The following is a 25,895-nucleotide window of genomic DNA, read 5'->3' as shown; positions in this document are numbered from 1 at the left end:
CCACTCCGCCCCACTCCGCCCCACTCTGCCTCCACTCCGCCCCACTCTGCCCCACTCCGCCCCACTCTGCCTCCACTCTGCCCCACTCCGCCCCACTCTGCCCCACTCCGCCCCACTCTGCCCCACTCTGCCCCTGCGCTCCACCCCTAGGCGGAAACGGCCTCCGAGGAGCTGGGGGCTGTCACAGTCAAGGCTTCCTACCGCACCTCTGAGCAGAAGCTGCGTGTGGAACTGCTCAGCGCCTCCAGCCTGCTGCCCCTGGACTCCAACGGTGAGTGCAGGCTGCGCGCCGGCCACTGCCCGCGTCCTCGCTCTGCGCACCCCCACGCCCCTCCCCGTGTCCCCGGCAGGTCTGCTCTCCGGAGAGGGAGCGCCGGGCGCGTGTCCTTCCTGTTGCCAGGAGGGGGCAATGCTGTGGAGCAGGGCACAGTGGCAGGGGCGGGGAACTAGAGGCGGGGAGCTGGGATATCCTTGGCAACGTCACCTCCCCAGGTGACCTCCCCACTTGCCAGGCTCCAGCGATCCCTTTGTCCAGCTGACCTTGGAGCCCAGGCACGAGTTCCCTGAGCTGGCCCCCCGGGAGACCCAAAAGCACAAGAAGGACCTTCACCCCCTGTTTGATGAAACCTTTGAATTGTGAGTGGGTTCCTACACTCGCCACCCTTCCCCAGCCCTGGACTTCCCTCGGACCTGCTCCTCCCACGGTTCCCCTGTGATGGAGGCATTTGGGTTCCAGGGAGGGGCCCCTGGAACAGGGCTTTGCTGGGACCCTGCGAGGAGTGGGACTGCGGGGGAGAGGGCCCCCACCTGTTGGGACTTAGAGGCTTGCTTCCAGGGAGGTCCTCTGTTGCCCGAGACAGGAGGGTCTGGGGGACACAGGCCCCTGGTTTAAAGTACCAGCCCAGAGTCAAAGGAGGGGTCTGTCAGGGCACACGCCAGGCCGAGAACTGACTTTGCCATCCTAATGCCCACCTGTCTGCCCTCAGCCCTGGCCTGTCCCCAAGAACCAGCGATGACCTCTTGGGGGGGGTGCCAGTGACCATGTAGGGGCAGGCAGCTGAGCCCCGCTCTGTCCCCCATTCAGCCTGGTGCCTGCTGAGCCGTGCCAGAGGGACGGAGCGTGCCTCCTGCTCACGGTGCTGGACCACGACACGCTGGGGGCTGACGACTTGGAAGGGGAGGCCTTTCTGCCACTACGCTCCGTGCCGGGCCTGACTGGGCCCGAGGAGCCTGGCGAGGTGCCTCAGACCCGCCTGCCCCTCACCTACCCTGCACTCAACGGTAGGCCGGAGCCCCAGGGCAGAGGCTGTGGGGCTTCGGGTGCAGGGCCTGGCCCAGCACTGGGGGTGCAGGGGAGGGGCAGCCCGTAAAGGTCAGGCAGCAGCCCCTGGGGACGCGGATGGAGCTGGGCTCAGAGGAATCCCTCCTTGGGTGTGGGAGCCAGTGGAGCCAGCGTGGTGGCTTGTGCTGCTGAGTAGATCTCTCGGGCGCATCAAGAGACCAGTGAAATCTGTTAGGCCAAGTGTGGTGTGACTCTTTGGGGATGGGGGGTCACCAGTATGCTTACCTGGGGAGAGAGGCTAGGTCTCCGACTGGGGGGCACAGGCCAAGTGTCCTCCAGGCTGGATAATAGGTGACACGTCTGAGCACTTACCGGCCACTCCTAAGCACTCGAGACGTATTAACTCCCAATCCTACAACCACCTAACGTGTCAGATACTATTATGGCTATTTTACAGATGAGTGAACTGAGGCACAAAGAGGTTAACTAGCTAGGCTTAGGTTCTCATATAAAAAGGTAATAGTTGCAACCTGAGGCGCATCTCACTCAGCCTCTTCCAGTGCAACTCGCGGTCATGCCAGAGGCGCTGATGGGTCTCGTCTTATCCGTCGGGCTGTCTTGTGAGCGTGGCCGGTGTGTGTCCATCACTAGTTTCCAGGATGGCTAGAGAATGGGTCAGTGTCCCCTGCCACTACCCAGGCACCGCCTCCCCCCCCCCCCCGCCGCAGTCTGACCCCCAAACGCCTCTCTTCACAGGGGATCCCATCCTGCAGCTGTTGGAGAGCCGGAAGGGTGACCGGGAGGCCCAGGTGTTTGTGAGGCTGCGGCGGCAGCGAGCCAAGCAGGCCTCCCAGCATGCCCCAAGGCCCGGGCGGTAGCAGTGGAGGTTAGGGATGGGGCTGGGTGCCCGGTAGGGACGGGCTTTCCTGAAAGGTCTGGGTTCTCCCCACCATAGTGCAAGCCCTCCGGCCTGGCCTAATGCTCCAGAAGGGCCCTGCAAGCCTGGGGAACCCCAGCGTGTGGAAGGCCCAGCACGAAGATCCCGTCTGGTCCTCCTGCCAGGGCAGGGGCCCACGGTGCTGGTGCCAGGAGCCTGTTAGTATTTATATTCCCTTCCTCCTGCCTGCAGCCCTGGCCTCAGCATTCCCCACCGAATCTCAGCACCAGGGGGAGGGGGCAGCTGTCTGCGGCTCCCGCCCCCGCTTCCCTCTTTGGGGGAAGCTGCTCTGGCAGAGACCTCTCGGCCACCTGTTTCTGGCATGCCTGTTCCAGTCCCTGGGGTGGAGGTTAGGCTCCCGTGGGCCTGTTCTTTAGCACCCCTACCTTGGTTCACTGGGGCCAGGGCTATGGCACAAAGCCTCCTGGGGGAGGGAGGGGACCCTGCCAGAGACGAGGCTCCAGCTGCCCCGGTGGGGAGGGCGGCAGCTATAATGAAGGGAGCCTGGCTCCTCTCCTGAGGTGGCTGCCGGTACCCAGGCTAAGGAGCCTACAGCCAAGGAGCTTCTGGCTCTGAAGAGGTGAAAGCTGGCAGTGGGGCTGGCATGGAGGGGCAGAAGCAGAAAAGACAGCTTGGCCAGTCGTGTCTACTGAGGACACCTCCTCCCTGGGACAGTACCTGCCACTTAGGAACTTTCTTAGCAAAAATAAAAAAACAAAAACAATTCATTGTCCTCTAAGGAACTATACCGTTGGCCTGCACTGGGGCCCAGAAGTTTAGTCAGGCCATGCAAACCCCCTCCTCAGGCCTCTGGCAAGGAGACCCTGAGCTGCCCCTGACCTGGGGGGGCCTGGCCCACCCCTCACTCCCTCATGTTCTAGAGCAGGTGTGGGAGTAACTGATGCACAAGCAGGGCTTCGCACAAAACGTTACTAGGCATGTCAGTTAGTGGTTGCTGCCTGGCACTCCAAGGGGAGCACCGGGAGTGGGGGGTCTCCCAGGAGTGCAGGCTGAGTGGCTATTCAAGGGCTTAGAGGAGCAGGGTCCCAGCCTGGCCTGGGGGAGAGGTGGCCACTGTATTGGGAGTCAGAGCCCAAGGCCAGGTTGTCATTCTAGCTGTGTGACCCTGTTTGAGTCCCTTAACCTCTCGAGTATGATGGCAGTCGGAGGTCAGATGAGATCACCTCCAAGGCTCCTTTCAGCTCTGAACCTGAGCCCCATACAGAGCCCACCAGGTGCGTTTTTCACAGCCACCTGCTAGGCCCGCTTAGAGCAGAGGAAGGAGGTGGCTCAAAGGCTGAGACCCTCCTCCTCCCTTCCAGTGCTTTTATGAGAAGCAGTCTTTTTCTGTTTCTCTGGGAGACAACTAGGGACCTGTTGTCTTTCGCAAAACAAGTAAACAGGTCCCAGCTGATAATGGATCCTTGAAGAGTCCTACGCCTAGGAGGCCTCCCAGGCTAAAGGTCTCCAATTCATTTGCGCCAGCAGGCCTGGGTCGGAGGGCACTTGAGCTCTGTCTAGGGGCTTGGAGCCACCTGGGGGCTTGAAGGTGGCTTTAGCCGCCTAGCTACACCTCGGGTGGGGGCCTGAGCTCCTTCCATGGCCTAGGTGGGGCTGGAGCCGAGGCTGGGAGGGCCAAGCTGACTCTTCTGATAGTTCAGAGGCCCTTATTTGGGGCCCTGCTCTCCCTCACCCCCACGTAAACAAGCTACCATTGTAAGTTCATATTTTATTTCCAATAGGTTTGGAGCTTTGTTGATTTTTGCATTTTTGTAAAAAAAAGTTTTCACTTAATTCATTGAAAGCCCTTTCGTGCTGAGCCCAAGGGGGAGCCTGGGCCAGGCCAGACCCTTCACAGCCCTCTTGCTCCCACCCCAGACCCCCAGCGCTGGGAGCAGGGTGGCTTCCCTCCACCCGCTCTGCCCTCCCGCCCCCACTGCATCTTTCTGTACAGAACAATTTTTAAAATGGAAGCTAAGACACAATATACATTGGACAGGCACGCACACACATGTACACACGCGTCCGCTCCAAACGGGCAGGACGTCAGCTGCACTCAGAGAGCACCAAGGAATGCATACGGAGCCCCTCCCGGTGAGGAGGGCAGGGCCTAAGCCCCACCTTGGTCCCCAGTCTGCAGCTCCTCCCCACCAATTGCCCTGCTAGCTGCCAGAGGGGGGCAGGGGGGAGAGGGAGGAAGCTGACAGCAGCTGGGGGGTTATGAAGAGGGCAGTGCCAGTCTGGTAGGTGGTCCTGGGGCCAGGGAGGCTGCTCTGGGGGCCCGGAGGGAGAGGACTGAGGTGGACCCCTGGCCTCAGGAACCTGAGGGGTAGAACTCCCGGGCCTTGCCCCTCAAGGAGCTTCAAGGGCCCAGGGTTGGGAGCGGGGCTGGCCCCTGCAGCTTTGGCCTGCCAGCCCCAGACTAGATACACATTTGGTAAAACCTAGGAGCTAGGCTGGCTGAGACCCCCAGCACACCCCCCTCTCAAGCCTCATGGCTGGGAACCAGGTCTGTCCCCCAGATGTCCACACCCCTGGCTCTGGCCCTGGCCTGGGGAGGTGCAGTGAACAGGGCCTGCCCTGAAGGCTTGGTCCCTCCCCTTGGCCCCTTCCAGCTTCCTGCTCGGGCCCCAGGAAGAAGTTAAAACTAGTTAGTTTTCCTACATTAAAAAGAGAAACCTATCCCCTGCCAAAAGGCCGGTGGGCAATGAGGGGACTTTGTCTCTGCAGTGGAAAAGGACAGAGTGGGCAAGGGGAGGGCTGCAAAATAGTTTTTTCTTTTAAAAAGTGCTTGGTAAGTCTGTTTTAAAGTGTGTGTCTATATCTATGTACAGATATACACACAGACACTGTTCACACACTGCTGCCCACGCACACTTGCACACGCACAGAAATGTATACATATACAGAATCATATACATATACATACATACATACATACATACATACATACATACATATATATATACTTTAAAAAGTCCTAGGAAAGAAGATCTGAGCCGGGCCGGGGCCAGGCCTGCAGGGTCACGACTGGAGGGTGTGGGCCCGGCTGGGCTGGCAGACGGGGCACTCGCTGCCCTCGGCGCAGAGCTCACACAGCACGGCGTGTTGGCATGGCAGCACCGCTCGGTTCTGCTCCTGACACTTAAGGCATTTCACCGACTGCATGTGGAACACGGCCTGGGGAGGGAGAGGGGTACCGCGTTCACTGGCCCGGCCCTTCTTCACATTCACTTCAGTCCCCTTGGGACAAGGAAACTGAGGCAAAGAGCTCAGCGGCGGGCTCACAGGACTCAGCCGACAAGTGAGAGAGCAGAGCTGGAGCTCAGGCTGCTGCCCTCAAGGCTCCCAAAGTCTGCTTCCGGCCCCACCGGGGAGCGGGGAGGCCCAGGGCTGCTCCACAGCTCCCGCCCAACAGGCTCTTCCTCCCACAAAGCCCCTGCCTCGCTTGATCCTGCAGTGACCCTCAGTCCCCAGATGAGAACCATGAGGCCTGGCTACAAATGCCCAAAGAAAGAATGTACTTTTCTGCTGTGCCATGCTCCCCGGGCATCCAGCCGGGCACTGAGGAATGCAAAGCAGCTCTGGGGACCTAACCTAACATCCCTGGAATGTGTGCTGGTACGTGCAGCGCTCACAGGAGGACAAGCACCTCGATGCCACTGAAGGCCCAGGCCCAGTGATGTAGCTTGGGTCAGCCCTGCCCGAACTGGGGGGGGTGAGCACTGATACCTCTCCACCTCCACCTTTCTCACCTCCCCAAGGAGTGACATTTCCTCCTACCTCCCCACCTGCAGGCAGCATCCTGTGTCAGCCCAGTTGGGCAGAGGCTCTCAGAAGGAAGGTGGCTGTCCCTGGAGCAGCAAGGACCCCTCAGAGTCCAAGTCCTGGCTGAGGCTACTGTATGCCCCCACCCAGCGCTCCCCTAACCTCCTGGGCTGACCTTGTCCACTTGTTCCAGGTGGGCCCGCAGCTGCTTCTGGAGGGAGTAGAGGGTGGAGAGCGAGAGGGCCTCCAGGTCAGAGAAGGTGGGCAGGGCCTGCAGGTCGGGGCCCGAGTGCAGCCGCTCCAGTTCTTCCTGTAGCTTCTTAACCTGCCCCTCCAGTGCATCCCGCTGCTCCCGGGCCAGTTCGCACTCAGCACCCGCTGCACTGGCCCGCTCACCGGCCTCCTCTGCCTCCTTCTTCCAGGCATCACAAGCCTGTGGGCCCAACACACAGCGCCTCATCATGATGGCCCCCTGCCCCCGTGTCCCCTGCAAGCACCTCTCTGGGAGCCCGCATGGGCCACTTGTGGCTGCGGGGCCTGCTGGGGAGCTGGGTCAGCTGTCTGGGGAGGGAGGAGGCGGGCACTGCCTGCAGAGGAGAGAGATGTCAGGGCCTGCAAGAGACCCTCTCTAGGCAGGGAAGGGGGCTGAGCCCAACGCAGCAGGGGAGCCCAGGCAGAGGGGGGCATGCTGCTGGCGAGCACCTGCAGGAGCAGCCGGGCTGCAGCTGGACAGAGGAACCATCTCAAAACCTAGAACCCTGGCCCTGGAGCCCTGCAAAGTCAGGACTTCTGGGGAGAGGCCAGCACTGCTGTGCGACCAAACCAAATAAGCAACTCACAGTGGGAATGCCGGGCCTGGGGCGCCAGCCACCCCGGGGTCCTGGTTGGCAAGGCAAGTGTTTCCACAGAAGAGAGTGAATAAAACTGAGCTTCTGCTCTGTCCTCCAGGACCCCTGCCCTCCCAGCCCTGCGCCCGCTCTGTGTAAGATGGACTCAGGCTGGACGGCAACCGGCCCTGGGAAGGCGAGCGGGTGTGGGGCCCAGTACCTGCTTGGCCTGCTTCCAGGACTCCTCCCACTGCTTGATGGTGCCGTTAGCCTCCTCCAGCTCTTGCCGCAGCCGGGCCAGCTCAGCGGCCCCTGGCCCGGACAGGAAGGCAGGGGACGTGCCTGGGGAGAAGCTGCCAGAGGCAAAATGCTCCCAGATGCTGCTATTCATCCCGTTCAGACCTGCCTCGGGAAAGGGAAGAATATTAGAGCTCCGGAGGGCTTCAGGCCTGCGCCCAGGCCCTGGTCCTGTCCAGCCCTCTCCGGGCGGCTTCAAGGGGCTAGCTGTGCAAGGCTTCGGCAATGTCAGGCTGGGGAAACTCACAGGAATGCGTAGGGCCCACAGGGGCATCAGACCTACTGTTGCACCACCTGCTACTCAACGTTTGGCACTTAACTTCTGAGGCTCAGCATCCTCATCTGTAAAGTGAGGATCCCATCATTTGCCTCACAGGGTGATTCGGAGGACTGGGAAGTACTGCAGGGAGAGCAGTCTGTGAAGGAGGCTATTTACGATTGCGAACTGACTTGTAGGCTAGAGGGAGGAGAGCCTCGTGCATCTTCTGTAAGGCTTGGGAGGAGGCTGAGGGGCAAAAACACAGGCCAGAGCCTCAGATGATGGCACAGCTAGAACAGGAGGAGTTCAGGGAGCCCTGGCTTCATTCCCCTTGTTTTATGATAAGGAAACAGATACAATGTGTTGCTAAGAATCACACAAACAGTAGGGGCGTCTGGGTGGCTCAGTCGCTTGGGCGTCTGACTCTTGGTATCGGCTCAGCTCATGATCTCAGGGTCATGGGATCGAGCCCCATGTGGGGCTCTGCACTCAGCAGGGAGTCTGCTTGAGATTCTCTCTCCCTCTGCCCTTTCCTCCATGCCCTCTTTCTCTCTCTCAAATAAATAAATAAATAAATCTTCCCCCCCCCACCCCCCAGATTTAATTTATTTATTTGAGAGAGAGAGCATGAGCGGGGCTTAAGGGCAGAGGGAGAAGCAGACTCCCCACAGAGCAGGGAGCCCGACGCGGGGCTTGATCCCAGGACCCTGAGATCATGACCTGAATCGAAGGCAGATGCTTAACCGAAGAGCCACCCAGGCGCCCCATGAATAAATAAATCTTAAAAAAAAAAAAATCACACAAACAGTAAATACTGGAGCCAATATACAGTCAGAGCATCGGACTCCAAAGGCTTCCTCTTTCCAATAAGCTACGCTGCATGCTCCTCCAACCATACTCGCTCAGTCCTTCCACAGATGTTTACTAACACCATGTGCCCTCCTCTGTGGCCCCCAGGGCAGCCCCTATCTTCTACAGGGGGATCCATACCCACGTCTGGCCTCACTCTGCCCACGCTTATTCTAATAATTTCTTTCTCACTCTCTTCTCTGCTAATCCAGCCAGGATGTTCCAGAAGCCTCCAAGCAATACGAGTGCACCCAAAATATGAGAGACATCATCCTGTGTGGAGAGCCTGAGATGTGCACAACCTATGAGCCTATGTGCCCTGTCTCAGAGGTGGGAACTCAGAACCAACACAACACCGTCCCAGCAGCAAGCTCTTCCCACGGACCTCTGCTCACGCTCAGGCAGCATTTCCTCTCTTGGAGAGGAGCCGCTTCCTCTCTCGACTGCGTCCCGCTCAGGTCCCCTCTATTATTCTGAATCACAAAGCCAGGCCTCTGCCTCCACACAACAGTGACAGTCCTCCGTATGCTCTCATGTCCGTGCTCCTCTGCCTCCCCGACTGGACCATGGCTCCGTACCAGCAGGGACTGTTGAGCTCACAGTGTACCCATAACTCTGCTCAGTAACTACATGGAGAAGGAGTGAATGAATGTGCAGCCAGTGAGAAGGGCTACAATCAAGATGCTTCCAGAATACGAGCAAGTCAGACAAATGTAACACAAAGCATCTAAACCTGACAGACTCAACATGAAATGTAACAGCCACCTCCAAAGCTGGAAAGATACTAAGAAATCAACGTGCTGCCCTGATCTCTGGAGTGAGATTAGGGAGCTCCCAGCCTGGTCAGAATGTCCAACGTGGCTCAGGGGCTCAGGCTCAGTGTGACCAGGAAGCCCAGCACCCTCAGCGGAGGTTATTATCTCCTCCAACAGCTGCCGGGGGAGGGGAACTAAGAGCAGACGCGGCGGTTTGGGTACCGAGCTGTTTTACGTGTTACCTCAGCGAACACTCACACCAGCCCGCCCACGAGAGGGAACCCTGCCCGCGGTGCTGGAGCGTGCGGCTCTCCACACCCTGCTTCCAACGGCTGTGACAGACGTGCCCGCCAGAAGGCACAGTCCATACCGTTCTAACACTTGTGTTCAGCAAATAGCCTTTGGGGTTACAGCTAGGTCTGCCTGGTGCCTCTGTTTACCAGGAAGGCCACTTTGAGCCTATTCAGATTTTTCCCTTTGCCTCCAGTGAAGCTGGCTGTTGTGAGCCCGCCTCCGAGCGCTCTGAGCGACTGGGCAGAACCAGCACACTGGCAGGAACAGCACCTAGGCCCTGGCACTTGAGGCCACTGCTTCTCACTGCACACCGGCCCTGTGCCCAGCACTTCACTCATGTTATTTCATTTAAGCCTCGCCACCGTCTTAGAAGGAGGATGCTGCCATTATACAAATTTTAAAGCAGAGGAAACTAAGAGAGGCTAAGTTGCTTGTCTAGTTTTACCCAGCTAAGGGAAACATGGGACAGGGACCTGACCCACCTCCAAGCCATAAGCCACTTGCTTCAACCTCATTCTGCATTGCCTCTGGCTATGGACAAAGCACTTTCCAAAAGCCCAGATCCTGCCCCAGGTCTCAGAGACACACACACTCTCTTACCCAAAGATCCATGTGATGCTGAGGTCCCCAAAAATGTGTTTTCTGACTGGCTCAGGTGGCCCTGGGGCTGCTGCAGGAAATGTGAGGAGAGGCTGACAGGAGGGGACGGGGATGCTGAGTGGAAGGAAGCAGAACTGCCCAAGGAGCCGGGGATGTTCACGGGCGCAGAACTCTGCAGCAAACTGCCACCTGGAAGAGAGGCCCCGGAGGGCCAGTAAGGGCAGGGCAAGCGATGCGGAGCCACACCAGCAGGGGGCAGCTCATCTGCCCATCTTGGGCCAGGCTGGACCCCTACGAGCCCTCCCTCGAGCACTGCCCGCCCGCTGCCCACCCGCTGCCCAGTACCAATTGTGATGCTGCCTGGGTGGGGCACTGTGCTGTTATCGAAAGTCTTCTCTAGGGCGGCCACCCCAAACTCGTTCAGGTCCAGGTCATCCAAGGCAGACTCTGGAGACAGATTGGGGTGTGAGCCTCCTTGCCTCCTGAGAGGCCACACCACCCTGAGGTTCCAGGCCTTGCCTCCAGGACCCACCTGCCCTCTACTGCCTCCTCTTCACGCTCAGTCCCACTAGACCCATGCTCTCGAGCCTCTGCCTGTCGGGCTGCTGCTCTGCCAACACGGACGCCCTGAGCTATCTGCCTCGCCAAGTCCGGCTCAGATGGCGGCTTTTCTGAAATCTTCACTGATACCTCCAGGGGACCCAATGCAGGGTTCCTGACTCTGACAGAGGTCTTGTCTCTTGCTGTTACAGTTCATATGTCTCATCCCTGCGTTCTCTGGGGGCAAGCAAGCCTCTGGGCCCTCAGTGGCTACTGCAGAGTAGGTGCTTGACAAATATCCACTGCCCTCTGCTGGACTAGACTGGGAGGCTGGGAACAACAGGAACACCCTGTCTGCATCTCTTAACATCCCAGTGCTTAAAACACGATCTGGCACGAAGTAGCACCCATAAATGACTGCTGAGAGAGAAGGGCAGTGGCTTCAAATGGCCAGGAACTCTGAGGACAGTTGCACAGGTTGTTCACTACACGATACCTAGTGAGAGAATGAGTGAGGGCTGAATGACCTACGTCGTGGAATGAGACTGCACTTGTCCAGAGGAAGAGTTATCTCTTTCTAATTTGCACAACAGAGCAAACTGAAGGGCTACTTTCCTATAAGGTCTACTCTTGGGCCACACCTTGGGCTCATTTTCCCTTTTCAAAGGGCTCAGAGTGCCCACCCTCTAACTCTCCCAAGATAAATGTCTAAAGTGACAAGTACACTGGTTTGAATCTCACTCCAGAGACCTAGTTTCTCTAACTCCAGATCCAGTCCTGGACTTGGCAACAGAAATGGCCTAGTTACCTATGACTGACTCTACCGTGTCGCTGGTGGGATAGAAGGGCAGAGCATTTGCATTCATGCCAGGGACGCTGCTGGTGCCTGCAGGGCTAGGGGGAGTAGCTGCCAGGCTGGAGGTGATACTAGAAGAGATGCTTGAGGTCAGGGGGCTGCCCACGGGAAGGATGCCCAGCATGTCCTGCAACGAAAGAGTGAGGAGGAAGCAATGGGATGCCCGCTCATGGAGGCCATGGCCAGGGGCTAGAGATGGGGGCTGGGAGGGGCAGAGGAAATGGTGCGTTCCAGCTCTCATCCGGATGCCCCCATGCCCAGACAGGACCCCACCCACTCGACACCTTGCTGAGAGGCTGGGATTGGAGAGCTGTGCCTTGCAGGCCGCAGGGCCCACTCACCCTAAGTGTACAAGCCCTACAGTAGGGGAAGGGAGAAGTCAGTCCAGCGCCTAGCATAGTATGACGTTCCAGAAATATTGTTTTTGACTGATGAGTCCAGGAGGTGACAGGTTCCAGGGCTTGACCCCACCCTCTCTGGATTTGGGGCTAGGGCCCCACTTTAGCCCTGCCCTCAGCTTGTGGGGAAAGCAGTGGTCCCACTCCCTGAGGCTGGGGATTCTGGGCCTGTCCTATCAATAGCAAGTGCCAGAAGGGGAGACACGGGGCTGAGAGCTATATACCTGTTTGGGCTGAAGCAGAGGCTGCTCTTGACTCCTGGGCTCTAGTGAGTGGGGTTTTAACTTGGCCTGAGAGAGAAAAGTCAGAGAACAGGAGATGAGTGTGGTCCTAGGGAGGGCCCCTGAGTCCAGGAGTCCTCCCAAGCATCAACCTGCCATGGCCCACTAAGGCTGACAGCACCTGTCACGCAATTCCCCTCTACACCACATACCCTGCTCTCCCTCCCCACCCTTACTCCTTTCCCTACCGTAGGAACCAGGGGAGCTGTTCCTCTTCTCCCTGGTGACTCCAAGCCTCAGGTTAGACCAATTAGAGACCCTCTGTCCTGCTCCCCAAGGCCCTGCCACTCCATCAAGGCAGCATAGGGCAGGGGAAAGACCAGCTATGGGGTCAGAAGACCGAGATAGGAGTCCCTGCTCCTCTATTAACTGGCTCCGTGACAGGTACCTGGCTATGCTAACCTTCCTGTCTTCGCTTGTAAAACGGGACGGCCTCACTCCCTCTGCTTAGTGTTGCAGAGGCTGAAGACAGGGACCTCCTAGCTCCCAGTCATGTTCCCCATAGTTGGGCCAAGACAGCCCTCCAGGGCTTCTCCTGACCCATGCAGGGAGAAAGCTAACCTCACTGGGCTTCCCCTTACATCCCTTACCTGGCATTTAAAATTTTTCAGGTACTCAGCTCCCACCTGGTCTTCCCTCTCAAAGCCAGGAGCCTTCTTATAGCTGCCAGGGGCGAGGCCAGACTCCCCAGGGAAGACAATGCCTTCCAGGTTCGGGGGCTTCCTGATGGAGCCCGGGGGGGAGCCACAGAGATTAGATGGGCTTCCTAGATTGCTGTTTCTACAGAGGAGCTGCAGAGAAGAAAGGGAGCGGCTTTGTGGGCACAACGTGGGCTGGGGCGTGGCCCACCCTCCACCCCCTCCTCAGAGGGAGATTCCTCAGCAAGGGGCTCAGTTCTGTTTTCATCTGCCAGTGGGCAGCAACTACCATGCAGGGACCCCGAACCTCAGGAGGAAATTATGTGGGAGTGTGACAGAAGGCTTGTGTCCCTTCTACCAGCTCTATTCAGGCTGACCCACACAGGCTCTGGGTACACCACCCTCTACCAGATTTTGAAAGAAAAACCCTGGGGCAGAAAGAGTAGAACCCCCTTGGCCTGAGGCAAAATACCAGGGCCCACCAAGCACAGGCTGGGAGGGAACTGGGGGCATTAGAGGCAGGTGTTGACTCCTGGCTAGGCATGGTGCCCACCCACTCCCTGGACAGGCACGTACAGCGCTGAGGTCAGGGGCATGTGGGCTGGAGGGGCTCACAGGCACCGAGTCTCCGGCAGCAGATGGCATGTACAAGACGGGACCCGGCTGAGTGGGGCTCGACACAGCTGAAGTAGGTTGTAGATCGTCACTGAGGGGTGGCTCTGCAAGAGACAGGATCAGGGCGTCAGCAGGCCCCTGTGCCAGCTCTGTCCCTCCAAAAACACATCTGGGTCTTCTTCAAAGGAGACCATGCACCCCCTGTACACAGAGGGAAGGCTCCTACCTTCTTTCTATTAATATTGCATACTGTGCACTTACTTTGTACCTGGCAATTTGTATTAACTGTGAATCTTCACAATGACTAGAGGATGCAAATAATATTGTGGTCTCCATTTTACAGATAAGAAAACTGAGGCTCAGAGAGGTAAGGTTAATCTCCCTAGGTGGTAGAGCTAGGAAACAAAAGAGCTGGGATTTGAACTCTGATCTGCACTACTCCAAAGCCTGAGCCATTAATTACTTCTCTGTGTTGCCTCAAGCAGTGGGCCCCGTTGCCCATGGCTGGGGATGACCGCTGTGCCAAGAATATACTCCCCCCTCCCAGGGCCTTCTAATCCCAGAGATAAGGCCTGAGCCTGAAAAGAGGTAAAGGACAATCGGAGCAGTGGCTTGTGGTGGACACGAGTTTTAACTGGAGCTCCATCTCCGAGATGGGCAGTGGTGGTCTAGAGTGCAGTGTAAGAACCGAGAGCCGCGCTGTCCGACGCAGCAGCTATGAGCCCCATGTGGCTATGAGGGGCTGGTCTGAACTGAAACATGCTGCACCTACCTATTCGAGTGTGCAACAGATTTCAAAGACTTCGTTTGGAGGGAAAAAAAAAAAAAAGTAAAATATTGATTTTTTTACACTATTTTTGAAATGATTATAATTTTATATTGAATTAACTAAAAATATATTGTTAAAATTAATTTACTTTTTTTTAAACATAGTTACTAGAAAATCTAAAATGACATGAAGGTTGGGGCGCCTGGGTGGCTCAGTCGGTTAAGCGTCTGCCTTCGGCTCAGGTCATGATCTCAGGGTCCTGGGATCGAGCCCCACGTCAGGCTCCCTGCTCAGCGGGGAGTCTGCTTCTCCCTCTCCCTCTGTCCCTGCCTCTGCTCTCTTTGTCTCTCTCTCTCAAATAAATAAAATCTTTAAAAAAATAAAAAATAAAAATAAATAAAAATAAAAAAAATAAAATGACATGAAGGTTTGCAGTATATTTTCACTCGACAGCTCTGCTCTCAGCAGGACGGAGCACCATGTTTCATTAGTGACGTCTGCCATGGATGTGGCATGGGATAGCTGCTGAGATCTGCCTAGTTGGTTCCGTGAGGGCACCTCACCCTGCCTGGGACTGTGAGTGCCTGACTAGGGGCCCGGTCCTGCTCTCTATCTCACGATCTTGGAAGCTCCAGGGTTTGAGGCCATTTACAGGGGGTTTGTGCAGGGGGGCCCGGAATTTCCAGTGAGGACAGAGCCTGCTGCGGGCCGCTCCTCTGACTGAGCCTGAGCAGAGGGTGAGGGGAGGAGAGGGAGGAGAGGCCAATGGGCACAGCATACGTTCTACGTGGGCGAAGGCGCAGAAAGGTCCTCGGGGACAGCTGCCCGACTGCTGCATGTCGTTGCACTTGGTGGATTTATAGATCTGGAGGGTAGAGCAGAGGCAGGTCAGGCTTAGGCAGAGAGGGACAGGCAGGCATGGGTGCCTTCAACATAGGAGGGTTAGCTTAGTAATCTAACCTTTCTCCTCCCCATTCCATGCCACTTCCCTAAGTCCCTCCCTACTGACTTGATACTCAAACTCCTGAAGCAGATATGGTTACCCCCATGCCAAGGACACCCTCCCTTCTGGGGTCACAGCTTCAACCAGCCCTGCTTCAGCCCTCACAAAGGGATCTTCTTCATGCTGCTTCTCCACTCAGGGTCTTGGCCAGGGCTGTGACCTCCAAATGTCCCTCTGGACATTAAGGAAGCCAAGATCACAGGCAGCACCCACCCACCACGGGGCACCCTGAGTTGGGATCTATGTATAACTTTCTACCCACATAAGGTGGCCTCTGTCCATATGTCTATCTCAGCATGTCTTAGCCTCCGTGTACCCATGGACAGCATGTGCCTCTATATACCCTACCAGATCTTGGGACACTGACATGGCCCAAGCTACACCATGGGGCCAGGGGGCGGGGGACATACAACAGCGAGGTTGCTGGTACTATAAGCTCTGATCTGAAACACCTGGAAGGGGCTTTCTTTTTTAAATCCTCATGTCACTGGATTGTAAGCATCATGAGTGGTACAAAGCCCAGAATGGCCAGGTCACTATGCCCAGTCCATGCCTTCCCTGTCAGGAGGCTGGGGGGAAACAAAACTGGGAGCGTGGGGCTGCTCAGGGACTATGGGCTCAGCACAAGGCAAGTTACCAAATTAGGGTACAGGGCTCCTTTAGGCACTGTGTGGACGGCGGCCTCTTCCGGGATGCTGTCAGCATGAGCTCTGCCCCATCTGCCCAGGCTCTCCGTTCCTCTTTCCCTGCACCCCCCGGGCACGTGAGGCCACCCCCAGCCCCCCAGGCCCAGGCCCTCCGTTCCTTTTTCCTTTCCCCCCCCCAGGGCACGTGAGGCCCCCCCAGCACCCCCCGGCCCCGGCCCAGGCCCTCCGTTCCTCTTTCCTTGCTCCCCCCCAGCCCCCCCAGCCCAGGCCCAGGCCCTCCATTCCTTTTTCCTTGCCCCTCCCGGGCATGTGAGGCCCCCCCAGCCCCCCCCGCCCCCCCCCGGCCCCGGCCCACCTCCGGGTGGAACTGCTGCTCCGTACGGCTATGGCAGTACTGGCAGGCGTCGCCGCTCTCGCACTTGCCAGGGTCTCCCCACTCATCCCCATGCTTTACGTTCGGACACGGAGATGACCTGGTCCGGTTAGACGGCAGGGTCAGAGCGACGCACGAGAGGGAGAGAGCAGGAGCTGGGGGGTGCCAACTAGACGCCTGTTCAGGACCCCTCCCTGGTCTCCCTGCTTCACGGGGCCAGGCTCACAAAGAGAAAAGACGAGCTACACAGTGAGAGCCTTAATGGAGCCGGAAGCCAGGCTCTGCTTCTGTGGTCAGCACGGCCGTTATCAGCAAGAAGGACACTTTTGTCCCCTTCTGCCAGGTCCTCATGCCAAGCATTGTGCAGCTCCAGGAGGGCCAGGCTATAGCCAGAACCGTACTTCCCACACGATGGCTTGGCCCCGGCAGTCGTCCCTCAGGATCAGAACTGGAGGGGTCTTAGAGATGATCTGACCTAAGATCCTCATCTCATACCACAGGAGGATCCCAGAGGACTCCCCATCATTCAGCTTATCCTGCTACTCCCTCCCCTTATACCTGGGCCCTGCAACCCTGCAATCCCCAGGGCTGGCCTCCCGGCCTCCCTGCGAGCACACTGGAAGCAGCCCCCGCCACAATCCCTTCCCTGCCACCCCTCCCTCCCATGACTGGCCTGCCTGGGCCAAAGGACCTGTATTTGTGTTTCCGGGGGCTCCGCCGCCGGTCCTTGCTGTTGTGGTAGTAGGGACAGGCATAACCCTGGCGGCACAACCTCGGGGGCTTCTTGCACGGCTCCGTCTTATAGTTCCCCAGCACATAAGCAGTCTCTACACAAGGGGGCCAGAGGCAGGGGTCAGGCAGGTGGGGCAGGAGAAGCCACTTGGGAAAGGGTCCAGGAGCTCCGGCCACCTCCTCATGTGCCAATGCCAAGACTGAGACCCAGCAGAGAGGTAAGAACACCATCCCTCACTGGAGACACTCAAGGCTCATAGGATCAAAAAGGGCAACCTCAGAAGGGTCAAGAACACCTTTATATAAACACGCCTAAGGGCAAAATGTGTCTGGGAAAGTCCCCAGCAGTGCCCCCAAATGAAAGGGCTGTGGTTGGATGTAAGGTGGGATGAAGAAGTGGCGGTGAGCCAAATCCTTAGGGCAGCCATGGGCAGGAGAGGAGAGAGGACAGACACCTGGCAGAGGAGGCACGGCCACCTGTGGGGCCACCCTTACCTTGCCACCGTGGCTCCTCACTGAGGATTTTTTCTATCATGGCATGGCTCGCAGCCCCAGCCGTCTGGCCTTCTATGCTGCCCTCTACTGTGGTCTGGCCGTTCTGCAAGGCCTCCATGGCCTGGAGCTCTCTGGGAGGAAAGGAGAGGACAGAGGGCGGGGACGGGGCATGAGGGGGGAAGCAGAGTGCCAGCCCCTGCACTCCATCTATGGCAGTCCCCGCGTCAGCAGCCAGGCCCCCACCCTGGCCCACAGCCATCAGCCCAGCATGGCATCCAGCCCACCTGATGTCGTAGACGGGGGAACGGAGGTCATGGGGCCCGTGGGCAAAAGCACAGTGCAGGCCGTTTTTGGTGCAGTTGCCTTTTGAGTCTGTCTCGTGGATACAGATTCCAGTCTTGTAGTAGCGCAGGTGGTATCTACGCTCAGTGTCCCCTGTGGTCCTGTGCAGGAACGGGCACCTGAAACGTTGGGGGGGGTCACTCACCTTCGCCCTTGGAGCCTGGGCAGTCAGCCCCTGCCCTCCGCCCCCTCCCTGTTGAAGGCTTTCCCCGTGACCCGGACGGTGCGCTGACTGAGGAGGCCAGCAGTGACGGGCCCTGCTGCGGTAACAGACCCCCCCTCCCACCACCTGTTGGATGCTGTAGCTTGATGGGGGCCCATCAGGGCCCAGGACTCCCACTTCAGCCTGCTCAGCAAGTCCTCTCAGAGGCTACTTGGCCAGGGCCCTGGGCTGACTTGAAGAGAAGCTCCAGAGGGGGGCACACTCCTGGGAGCGCGAGTGCTGGCTGGATCTGCAGGGGTCCACAGAGAAACGGCCTGCTCAAAGCATGGGCGTACCCTCTCATGCCCCAGTGCCTTAGTAGGCTGGGGGCAGGGGGCTCGGGGGGTGGGAAGGAATAAGCCTTGTACCTCTGGGAGAAGTGTGAGTGCAGGGATGGTTCAGTGAGTTGTACCCACAGACCCCCAGCAGTGCTTCCCATTACCACCTCTGCAAGGCTCAGACAAGCAGGGTCAACAAATGCTCCCTCTCAGAGTGATGTCCCCAGGCTTGCCTTTTCTTCTACTTAGCAGAAAAAAGCCTGTGTAGGGTTTCCCAAAAGTGGGTAAAGAAGAAGGGGCCTCCCCCAAAGGATGGGGGGGTCTGAGCCCAGGTCCAGGCCACAGGAAGGCAGGCCAGGCTGCAACAGTACTCCCAAAAGCAGCCTCTGGTTGGCTTCTCAGACTCTGCCTGGCCTATTCTGAGGGCATCTGACTCAGGAGACATGAGGCTCCTCTGAGGGCAGGCTGCAGGGAGGGGAGGGGGAGTACTCACTCGTCGCCCTCCGGGCAGAGGCCTGTGGCCTCGTCGTACTTGGTGCAGTAGACGTCGGGGCTGTAGTTGAAGGTGCCGTCCCGACGGCGGATGGACCGGCGACGTCTCTGGTTCACGAAGTGCCAGTGGAAGCAGGTGTAGGGTCGGTGCTGAGTGCATTTGTGTTGCACAAAGAGTGGGCACTGCTCCGTGCGGAATTCCTTCAGGTACCTGCAGGGAGAGCCCCCACGGAGGGTGGGCCAGGAGCAGAGACTTAAGCCCCTTGCTTCCCAGCATGAAATTAGCCACCACGGCCTCTGAGGGCCCTACTCTGGGGTGCTAGTTCCATTAGGACACCAGAAGAGGCCCAGAGCTAAGGGTGGACCTCAGCATCCAGACCCTTCCCAGTACCCAGATCCCAAGCCAGCCTGAAAAGCAAGAACCGTAGACCACAGCAGTCAGCTGTCTGCCATGGCAGCCAGTGGAGGGCTTAACCAGTGGCTTAGTTCTGAGCCCTCCCTGAGGTTTCCCAGGCCAAATGGCTGATCACAGGCAAAGGGCTGCAAATAAGAGCATGAGGAACCGCTCCCAAACTCCTGCAGGGTCTTCTGCTGCCCAGGTCTGCCTGCCAATCCCTGGGGTCTCACCTGTCCCAGGAGCAGGGCTGGGGCTCCAGGCTGTGGGCTGGGGAGGCTGCTGCTTTGGAACTGAAAGCCCAAGTCACAAGGTGTTCCTCTGAACTACTGAGTCAGAAAATTATTGTCCGACTTCCTCCCAGAGACACTTCCTAGCACTACACAGGTTAGTGCCTGGGAAGGAGCTCCTTTTACAGAAGCGTCTGAAGGGACTCTCCCTCCCAGCCTTGCCTGCCCCCAGTGGTCTCACAACTGCCTATCTGCAGCAGCTGGGGCTGTTTACGTCCTGCCTAACCTGGGGATTTGGGGGCACTGTCCTTTTGGCCTCCTCCCAACCTTTGTCCCTCTACTCTGCATGTAATAGCCAAGAGACTCCAACATAGCACTCTCCCATGAACCACCCAGCGGAGGGCCCCAGACCCACTTACCCCCTTACAGAACATGCCATCCATCTGAGTTTTTGCTCACTCTATGTGTCCAGGTGGAGGGTGTCTTAGACTTGGGAGCCCCTACACAGCAGGGACAGGCAGGCAGCACAGTTCTCTTTATTCATTCCCTTAAGCCCTAACAGTGCAGGCAACAAATGGCTCGACAGAGGGCATTTGATGCCAGCAATGAGGATGATTCCAGAAGGCACAGAAGAGCATGTGCAGAAGAGGGCACAGAGGGAACAACAACCTGACCTGAAGTAACTGTCCAGGCTTGGAGCAGCACCTGAGGCTAGAAGGCATGGGACAAAGGTGAGAGGATGTGGCTCATGCCAGGATACTTGAGGCCTTATTAGTCTGGGCATATAGAAGGTGTAGGGACAGGTAGGTTGAGGGCTGAGACTTTCCAGACAGGTTTTCTTTACTGCTAATGAAAAGTGCTAAAAAAAAAAAATCCTCTCCGCCTTAAAGTATGGAGAAGTGTCCAGGCGTATGTATGGGCCAGGGGAAGCTGGAGCTGGGTGCTCCTGAGGAATACAAATAAAGGTTTAAAGAGCAGTAAAACTTCCAAACAGAGTCTGCTGTTCATTCAGCACATATCTATTGAGCATCTACCAGGTGCAGGCACAGTGGCAGCACTGAGGACCCTGATGAAGAAGCAGGTCCTTGCCTTGGAAGCCCATACCTTCATGGGAGAGACATAAAAGTAACAGGCAGAATCAATCCAGTGTGGAAAAGGTTATAAAGGAGGTTTGCTGAGGGTTCCTTGGGAACCCAGAGTATGGGGCCCAGGCTGGGAGAGGAAGGGAAATGGGGAGGTGCTGGTGGGTGGAAGAATGGGGAAGGATGTTTTAGGCAAAGGGCTAAGTATGAACTTAGAGAGTACGTCTAGGTCCAAGAGTTCCAAGTACCTTTGTGGGATGTGAGTGGGGTAGAGAGGAACTGGAAAGGGGAAAGGAGGATAAGGTGAGGTGCAGGAGCCAAACTGCAGGGACATCATCTCTGGGTCCCAGGTACATTTGGAGACACCAGGCAGAAACCTAGAAGTCTCCCTAGGGCCTGATGTTCTCCTGTCCCTTTTGGCACTGGAACACAAGGTCTTTCTTTCTGTCTGGTTGGACAGAAAGCTGTACCTCGTGCTGCACACATGTCCCAAACCCTGGCACTGAGATGGGACACCCATCCTCCAAACTACTAGGCGGATCCCTCCTGGGCAGCACATACTCCATCTGACTCTGGACCCACCAGGAGACTAACTCAGGAGGTAAGAGGTGGAAAATGGGAGAGGAGGAAGCAGAATCCAGGGCCAGCAGCAGAGAAGAGTGAAGAGTGGTTAGGATTGTCGGATTAAACATGGGACACCCAGTTAAATCGGAATTTCAGATAAACCAAGTATTTCATGGGGCATACTGATAAAAATGTATCCATTATTTGAAATTCCAATCTAACTGGCAACCTGTATTTTTATTTGTTAAATCTGCCAACTCTGAGTGGTGCCTGTCTGCTTGGTATCAGTGCCTCAGTAAAAAAACCAGGAGGCAGCCAGGGGAAGTCACCCTGACTTCGGGCATAGTCTGTCCTCTTGGAGAAGGAGCGTCTCAGCAAGCCTGCTTGCTTGGGGCAGCCATGTCCACAGTGCCACACGCAAATACCAGGGCTCCACAAGGGCTCTGGCTGGCAGGGATGCCACAGAGAAGGACAGACACCAGGCAACAAATTATCTCACTTTAAGTCATAGGTCAGGGCCTTGGTACTTTGCTTCCAGTCTCTCCCTTGTCCAATTTATACTACACAGCACTTGTTTATTCTTCCTAGAGCCCAAATTTAATTCTCACTTTCTTAGAAGTCTTTAGCTTCCCCCAGTAGCTCCAGATAAGTACCAACCATTCAGCCTGGCATCCCAAGCCCTAAACATCTGGCCCAATACTTTTTTTCCAGCCTTAATTCCCTTGATTCCTCTCCATTCCAGCTGCTAAAACTGGAGTCCTTGGTGACTTGCAAATAGATCTTTAACTTCCCTTTGTTTATGTCCGCTTCCTTACCTGTAGAAATCTTTCAAGGCTGAATTCAATGGTAATAAATCTGACGCCACCACCTCCATGTTGTCTTCCTTGACTTCCACCTATCCTCCCCTTTCTGCCCTTGTCCCTAGTTAAAAGTTATAATCTCTAAGTTTTGCCAGCATGTTCTCTAGACATTTTTATAGCCTTTATCCTGCAATGCATATTAATAATCTGTACATTTTTCTCTACTACTAGATTATAAAATCCTTGACAGCAAGTAAGAACTGAATGCAGTTTGCTGAATGAATACAAGAAATGAAGTCACAGTAGGGCAGAGCCCACAAAGCAATACCGACAGCTTTATGATGCCGCCAGCAGGCAGAGCATTGAGAGGTGAAAGCCTATCCCTATTCCCTTGTGGAAAGTACCACACAGCAGGAAACCTGTAACTCAGCAGATAGGGCAGAGTGTCCTGCAGAAAAGCCCCTCACGAGAGAAGGGGCTGAGTGACCAAATTTACACAGGCAGAGAGCCCACTTTTAACCAACTGCAATCAGAGGAGATAAATTTCTAACTTTCTGCTAAAATCATGAATGGAACTGTACCATCTGCTACCTAGGAACCAAAATGTTTGTTCAGAATTTCCCATTCTCCCTCTCCCACTTGACCCTCTGCTAACAGGCCATACAGTACCCAGAAGGCAAGGACAAAACCACTGAGAAATCACTTTCTATTTTCATGGATTGAAATTCAACAAATTTTCAGTGGACATGCACAACTGTCACTGTTAAGCTCCAATCCATCTCTTTCATCTTAAGGCTTTGAAAGTTCAAGATCTAAGAAACTAAATAGGTTGAAATTCACTCTTTAATTCAACAGGAGGGAAAACACACCAACTACTCACTCCCCCCCGCCCCAAACTCTGGGGAAGGCACAAGGGCCACACAACTAAGTTCTTCATACTCCCATCTCCCAGGAATACCTGCACTCAAGAATAAAAGCCAGTAACATAGAATAGTTTCAAACTGCAAGGCCTTGGTGAGCTACTATGGCCAAAATCAGTCCAGAAACCACACAGGCCCTGGGCAAGTAAGAGCTCTGTCACAGAAAGCCACGCCTTCAACCGGAAGAAGGGATGGATACTCGATTGCTCAGAGCTTCATCTTTACTAAGCAGTGTCTTCATGTCTGCCCCACGGCTGAGCTTAAATCAAAGCTACCTTTCGCTCCTTTTCAGGACGTCACATTAATTATCCTAGCAAAGGTTTATTTGTAAATGTAAAAGATTATTATGAAAGTCACACGCCCACTTACAAAAATTTTGGAAAATGGAGAAAAGGGCAAAATCGCCCTTAATCCCATCACTAATGTTAGCGTTTTGGTAAATTTTCTCTTGGTATTTTTATACAGATATAATCATAATGTACCTACCATATTGCTAAACCGCTTTACACAACTATTAATACTTTTCCCTAAAAACTTTTAAAATCAAGTATATGCAACCACATTTAAAAAAAAATCAAATGATACTTTCAACATTTATTGGATTATTTTTATTTTCCAAAACTCTAAGTAACAGCAAAAAGCAGGCTATTGGAAATCTAAATTCAATCACTTGCCCCACTACCAGTGATAGCACTTAAGGGATTAATGATAAATTCAGTAAGTTACATCACCCTGAAGGAGGTGTTAAATCAAGTTCTAAACTGCTACCAACCAGTTCAATTTCCAGCTAAACTTTAAATCCTATTATTCCAAGTTGTCTCACTTAATAGATTTATCAGTTTGGGTGTTTCACTCTCTTCCAGGGAGAAGTGTGAAGAGAATTTAAACAAACTGAATGAACGGAAAAGTATCAGAGCTAACAGAAAAACTATGTAAGTTTAGAGGCAATGGGGAGAAAGGAGCTGGTGTTCTAATCTGTATCTAGTCCCCCACGGCTTCTAGAATAGGGTCACATGACCTCACTCTGACTCTACCTGCCCTGCTGCCACTTCCCCAACAACAAACCAGACTCTAGAGCAGGGTTAGCAAACTTTTCCTGTAAAGGACCAGTTAGTATTTTAGACTTTGAGGGCCAAGAGGCCAAATTGAGAATAATATGTACTTACAGAACAAAACAAACTTCCACATTTTTTTTATTGATGAAATTCAAAATCTAGTAATTGGCTACAATTTTTGTAGAGGTTCTACTAATAAGATCAGATTTGGGGGGATGGGATAACATTTGTAAAGTTAAGGTACCTTTCATCAAATTGATGACAAATGTTCATCTGTTAATGCAGATTCTATAATCAGATTTTACAGATTTCATCTTTGAAAATGTCTTTCACATCTTTGAAAATGATAGATACTGCCAAACGCTGTTATCATTCCACAAGCATGATTTTAATTGAGCACATTCTTCTCTTAGAAGACATCTATAGAATTCTATTAGTCTTGATAGTTGCCTTTTAATCGCTTCCAATTGACAGTTTGGTGTAAACTCCTTAGTTGCACAGGTAAATGGATTTTGAAATAAGGAAATTTCTTTTGCATTCACATCAAGCAGCAAAATCACTGCTAGAACTGTAGTTTGTGTTTAGAAATCATATCCACAGTAACTTTGTGTAGGAATGGAGTCTTGCCTTTAACTTTTTTTTTTAATTTTATTTTATTATGTTAATCACCATACATCATTAGTTTTTGATTCAGTGTTCCATGATTCATTGTTTGTGTGTAACATCCAGTGCACCATTCAACACGTGCCCTCTTTAATATCCATCACCAGGCTAACCCACCCTCCCACCCCCCTCCCCTCTAGAACCCTCAGTTTGTTTCTCAGGGTCCATAGTCTCTCATGGTTCATCTCCCCGTTTTAACTTTTGACAGGACATAGGAAGTGTATAAAGTAGTTTGACACATGGGGCGCCTGGGAGGCTCAGATGGTTAAGCGCCTGCCTTCGGCTCAGGTCATGATCCCAGGGTCCTGGGATCGAGCCCTGCATCAGGCTCCCTGCTTGGCAGGGAGCCTGCTTCTCCCTCTCCCTCTACTGTTCTCCCTGCTTGTGCTCTGTCGCTCTATCAAATAAATAAATAAAATCTTTAAAAAAAAAAAAAGTAGTTTGACACGACTTACGATTCAAACATTCGTTGTCAAAATAACTTTACTACAATTTAAGGTTTGCAAAGAAGCTGTCTTGTAATTTTAGGCTGAAGTCTTTAAGAAACCTTATCAAGTCTGCAGGAAAAGCCAATTTCCAAAGCTATTCAGCATTCAAGAATAGTGGTTGAGAATGATTCTTCTCATTCAGAAAAATTTCGACATCAGCGCTGAACTCAAAAAATTACAAGAAAACTTTACCACTGCTAAGCCATCAAACTATTGTGTAGTAGGGCATGCCAGAATATTCAGCTTCTCTAACAAAAATTAATGGAATTGATTCTCATGGTGAAGTCCACATGAGGGAGTAAAGTTCATTGCTGATTCTAACAGTTCAATGACACGATGGATTCAAAAATTTTTCTGCAAAGTACCTGCTAATGAATAACCACAGGCTTTAAACACCTTACATTTTCATAAGCTTTGTAAATTTGTCCAGTTAAATATTTTTCTGCTCCACACATTCTTACCATCATCAGCTGTTAACAGGTATTAGTAGATCATACGTCAGGTTGTACTGAGTTTTTCCTTAACTTTTTTGAAAATATTCTCAGCTGTCATTATTTTAAGCAGACTATTCATTGATGCAAATTCTTCAGTCACTTCAAATGAGGCACTGACTCCATGAAGAAACCAACTAAACAGTAACAGTGGCATCTGTTGACTCATCAAGAACCCAAGGAAAACCTACATGAAATAATTTGCCTGGTATTTTGACTACTGCTATTCCTCCCAAGGACTTCCACATTTTGAGAAGCTGTTCTTGACGAAAGGCTAACACTTTTAAACAAGTCTGCTCAGGACACATTTCTTCAGCTGCTGCAATCACACACAATATAATTCATTCACTATAGTCAGTATCGGTAAATGGCTTTCCTTGCTCAGCTAATCAATGAGCCACTGGAGAAACTTACTCCAGTCGTAGCCTCATTTTCCTTATTGTGAAGAAATTCTGCTGTGATAAAACAGTCCCTTTAAGATTTCTAATTTTTCCAGGGTGCCTGGGTGGCTCAGTCAGTTAAGCGTCTGCCTTAGGCTCAGGTCACAATCCCAGGGTCCTGGGTTCGAGCCCCACACCAGGCTCCCTGCTCCGCGGGAAGCCTACTTCTCCCTCTCCCACTCCCCCTGCTTGTGTTGCCTCTCTCACTGTGTCTCTGTCAAATAAATAAATCTTAAAAA

The 25,895-nt window shown here is 54.2% G+C and overlaps 2 protein-coding genes across 7 annotated transcripts in view; one reads left to right on the top strand and one right to left on the bottom strand.

The window, feature by feature from the left end:
* The window catches only part of UNC13D (unc-13 homolog D), a 14,291-nt gene extending 10,677 nt beyond the window's left edge, over positions 1-3,614 (top strand). Inside the window, exons 29-32 of the mRNA XM_032429466.1 lie at positions 151-271; positions 513-636; positions 1,085-1,281; positions 2,039-3,614. Coding sequence (XP_032285357.1) covers positions 151-271; positions 513-636; positions 1,085-1,281; positions 2,039-2,160 — 564 coding nt within the window. The 3' untranslated portion in view covers positions 2,161-3,614. The remainder of the gene's footprint in view (positions 1-150; positions 272-512; positions 637-1,084; positions 1,282-2,038) is intronic.
* Positions 3,615-3,698: 84 nt separating this feature from the next.
* Positions 3,699-25,895, bottom strand: part of UNK (unk zinc finger) — a 33,693-nt gene continuing 11,496 nt past the window's right edge. For 4 of the 6 annotated variants that reach the window (XM_032429460.1, XM_032429463.1, XM_032429462.1 and 1 more), the window contains 15 exons: positions 18,531-18,740; positions 17,500-17,676; positions 17,216-17,346; positions 16,680-16,815; positions 15,971-16,088; positions 14,746-14,830; positions 13,158-13,300; positions 12,534-12,734; positions 11,887-11,952; positions 11,217-11,391; positions 10,214-10,315; positions 9,869-10,057; positions 7,035-7,216; positions 6,163-6,420; positions 3,699-5,399 (listed from right to left, as the gene is read on the bottom strand). In XM_032429460.1, the coding sequence (XP_032285351.1) occupies positions 5,244-5,399; positions 6,163-6,420; positions 7,035-7,216; positions 9,869-10,057; positions 10,214-10,315; positions 11,217-11,391; positions 11,887-11,952; positions 12,534-12,734; positions 13,158-13,300; positions 14,746-14,830; positions 15,971-16,088; positions 16,680-16,815; positions 17,216-17,346; positions 17,500-17,676; positions 18,531-18,740 (2,329 nt within the window). In that variant the 3' untranslated portion in view covers positions 3,699-5,243. The remainder of the gene's footprint in view (positions 5,400-6,162; positions 6,421-7,034; positions 7,217-9,868; positions 10,058-10,213; positions 10,316-11,216; positions 11,392-11,886; positions 11,953-12,533; positions 12,735-13,157; positions 13,301-14,745; positions 14,831-15,970; positions 16,089-16,679; positions 16,816-17,215; positions 17,347-17,499; positions 17,677-18,530; positions 18,741-25,895) is intronic. The other 2 variants (XM_032429461.1, XM_032429465.1) reach the window with 2 other exon arrangements.

Source organism: Phoca vitulina, unplaced genomic scaffold (genome assembly GCF_004348235.1).
Source record: "Phoca vitulina isolate PV1807 unplaced genomic scaffold, GSC_HSeal_1.0 scaffold41, whole genome shotgun sequence".
Classification (NCBI taxonomy): domain Eukaryota; kingdom Metazoa; phylum Chordata; class Mammalia; order Carnivora; family Phocidae; genus Phoca; species Phoca vitulina.
The sequence above is the reverse complement of the archived record's forward strand: the minus strand, read 5'-3'. Positions and strand labels throughout refer to the sequence as shown.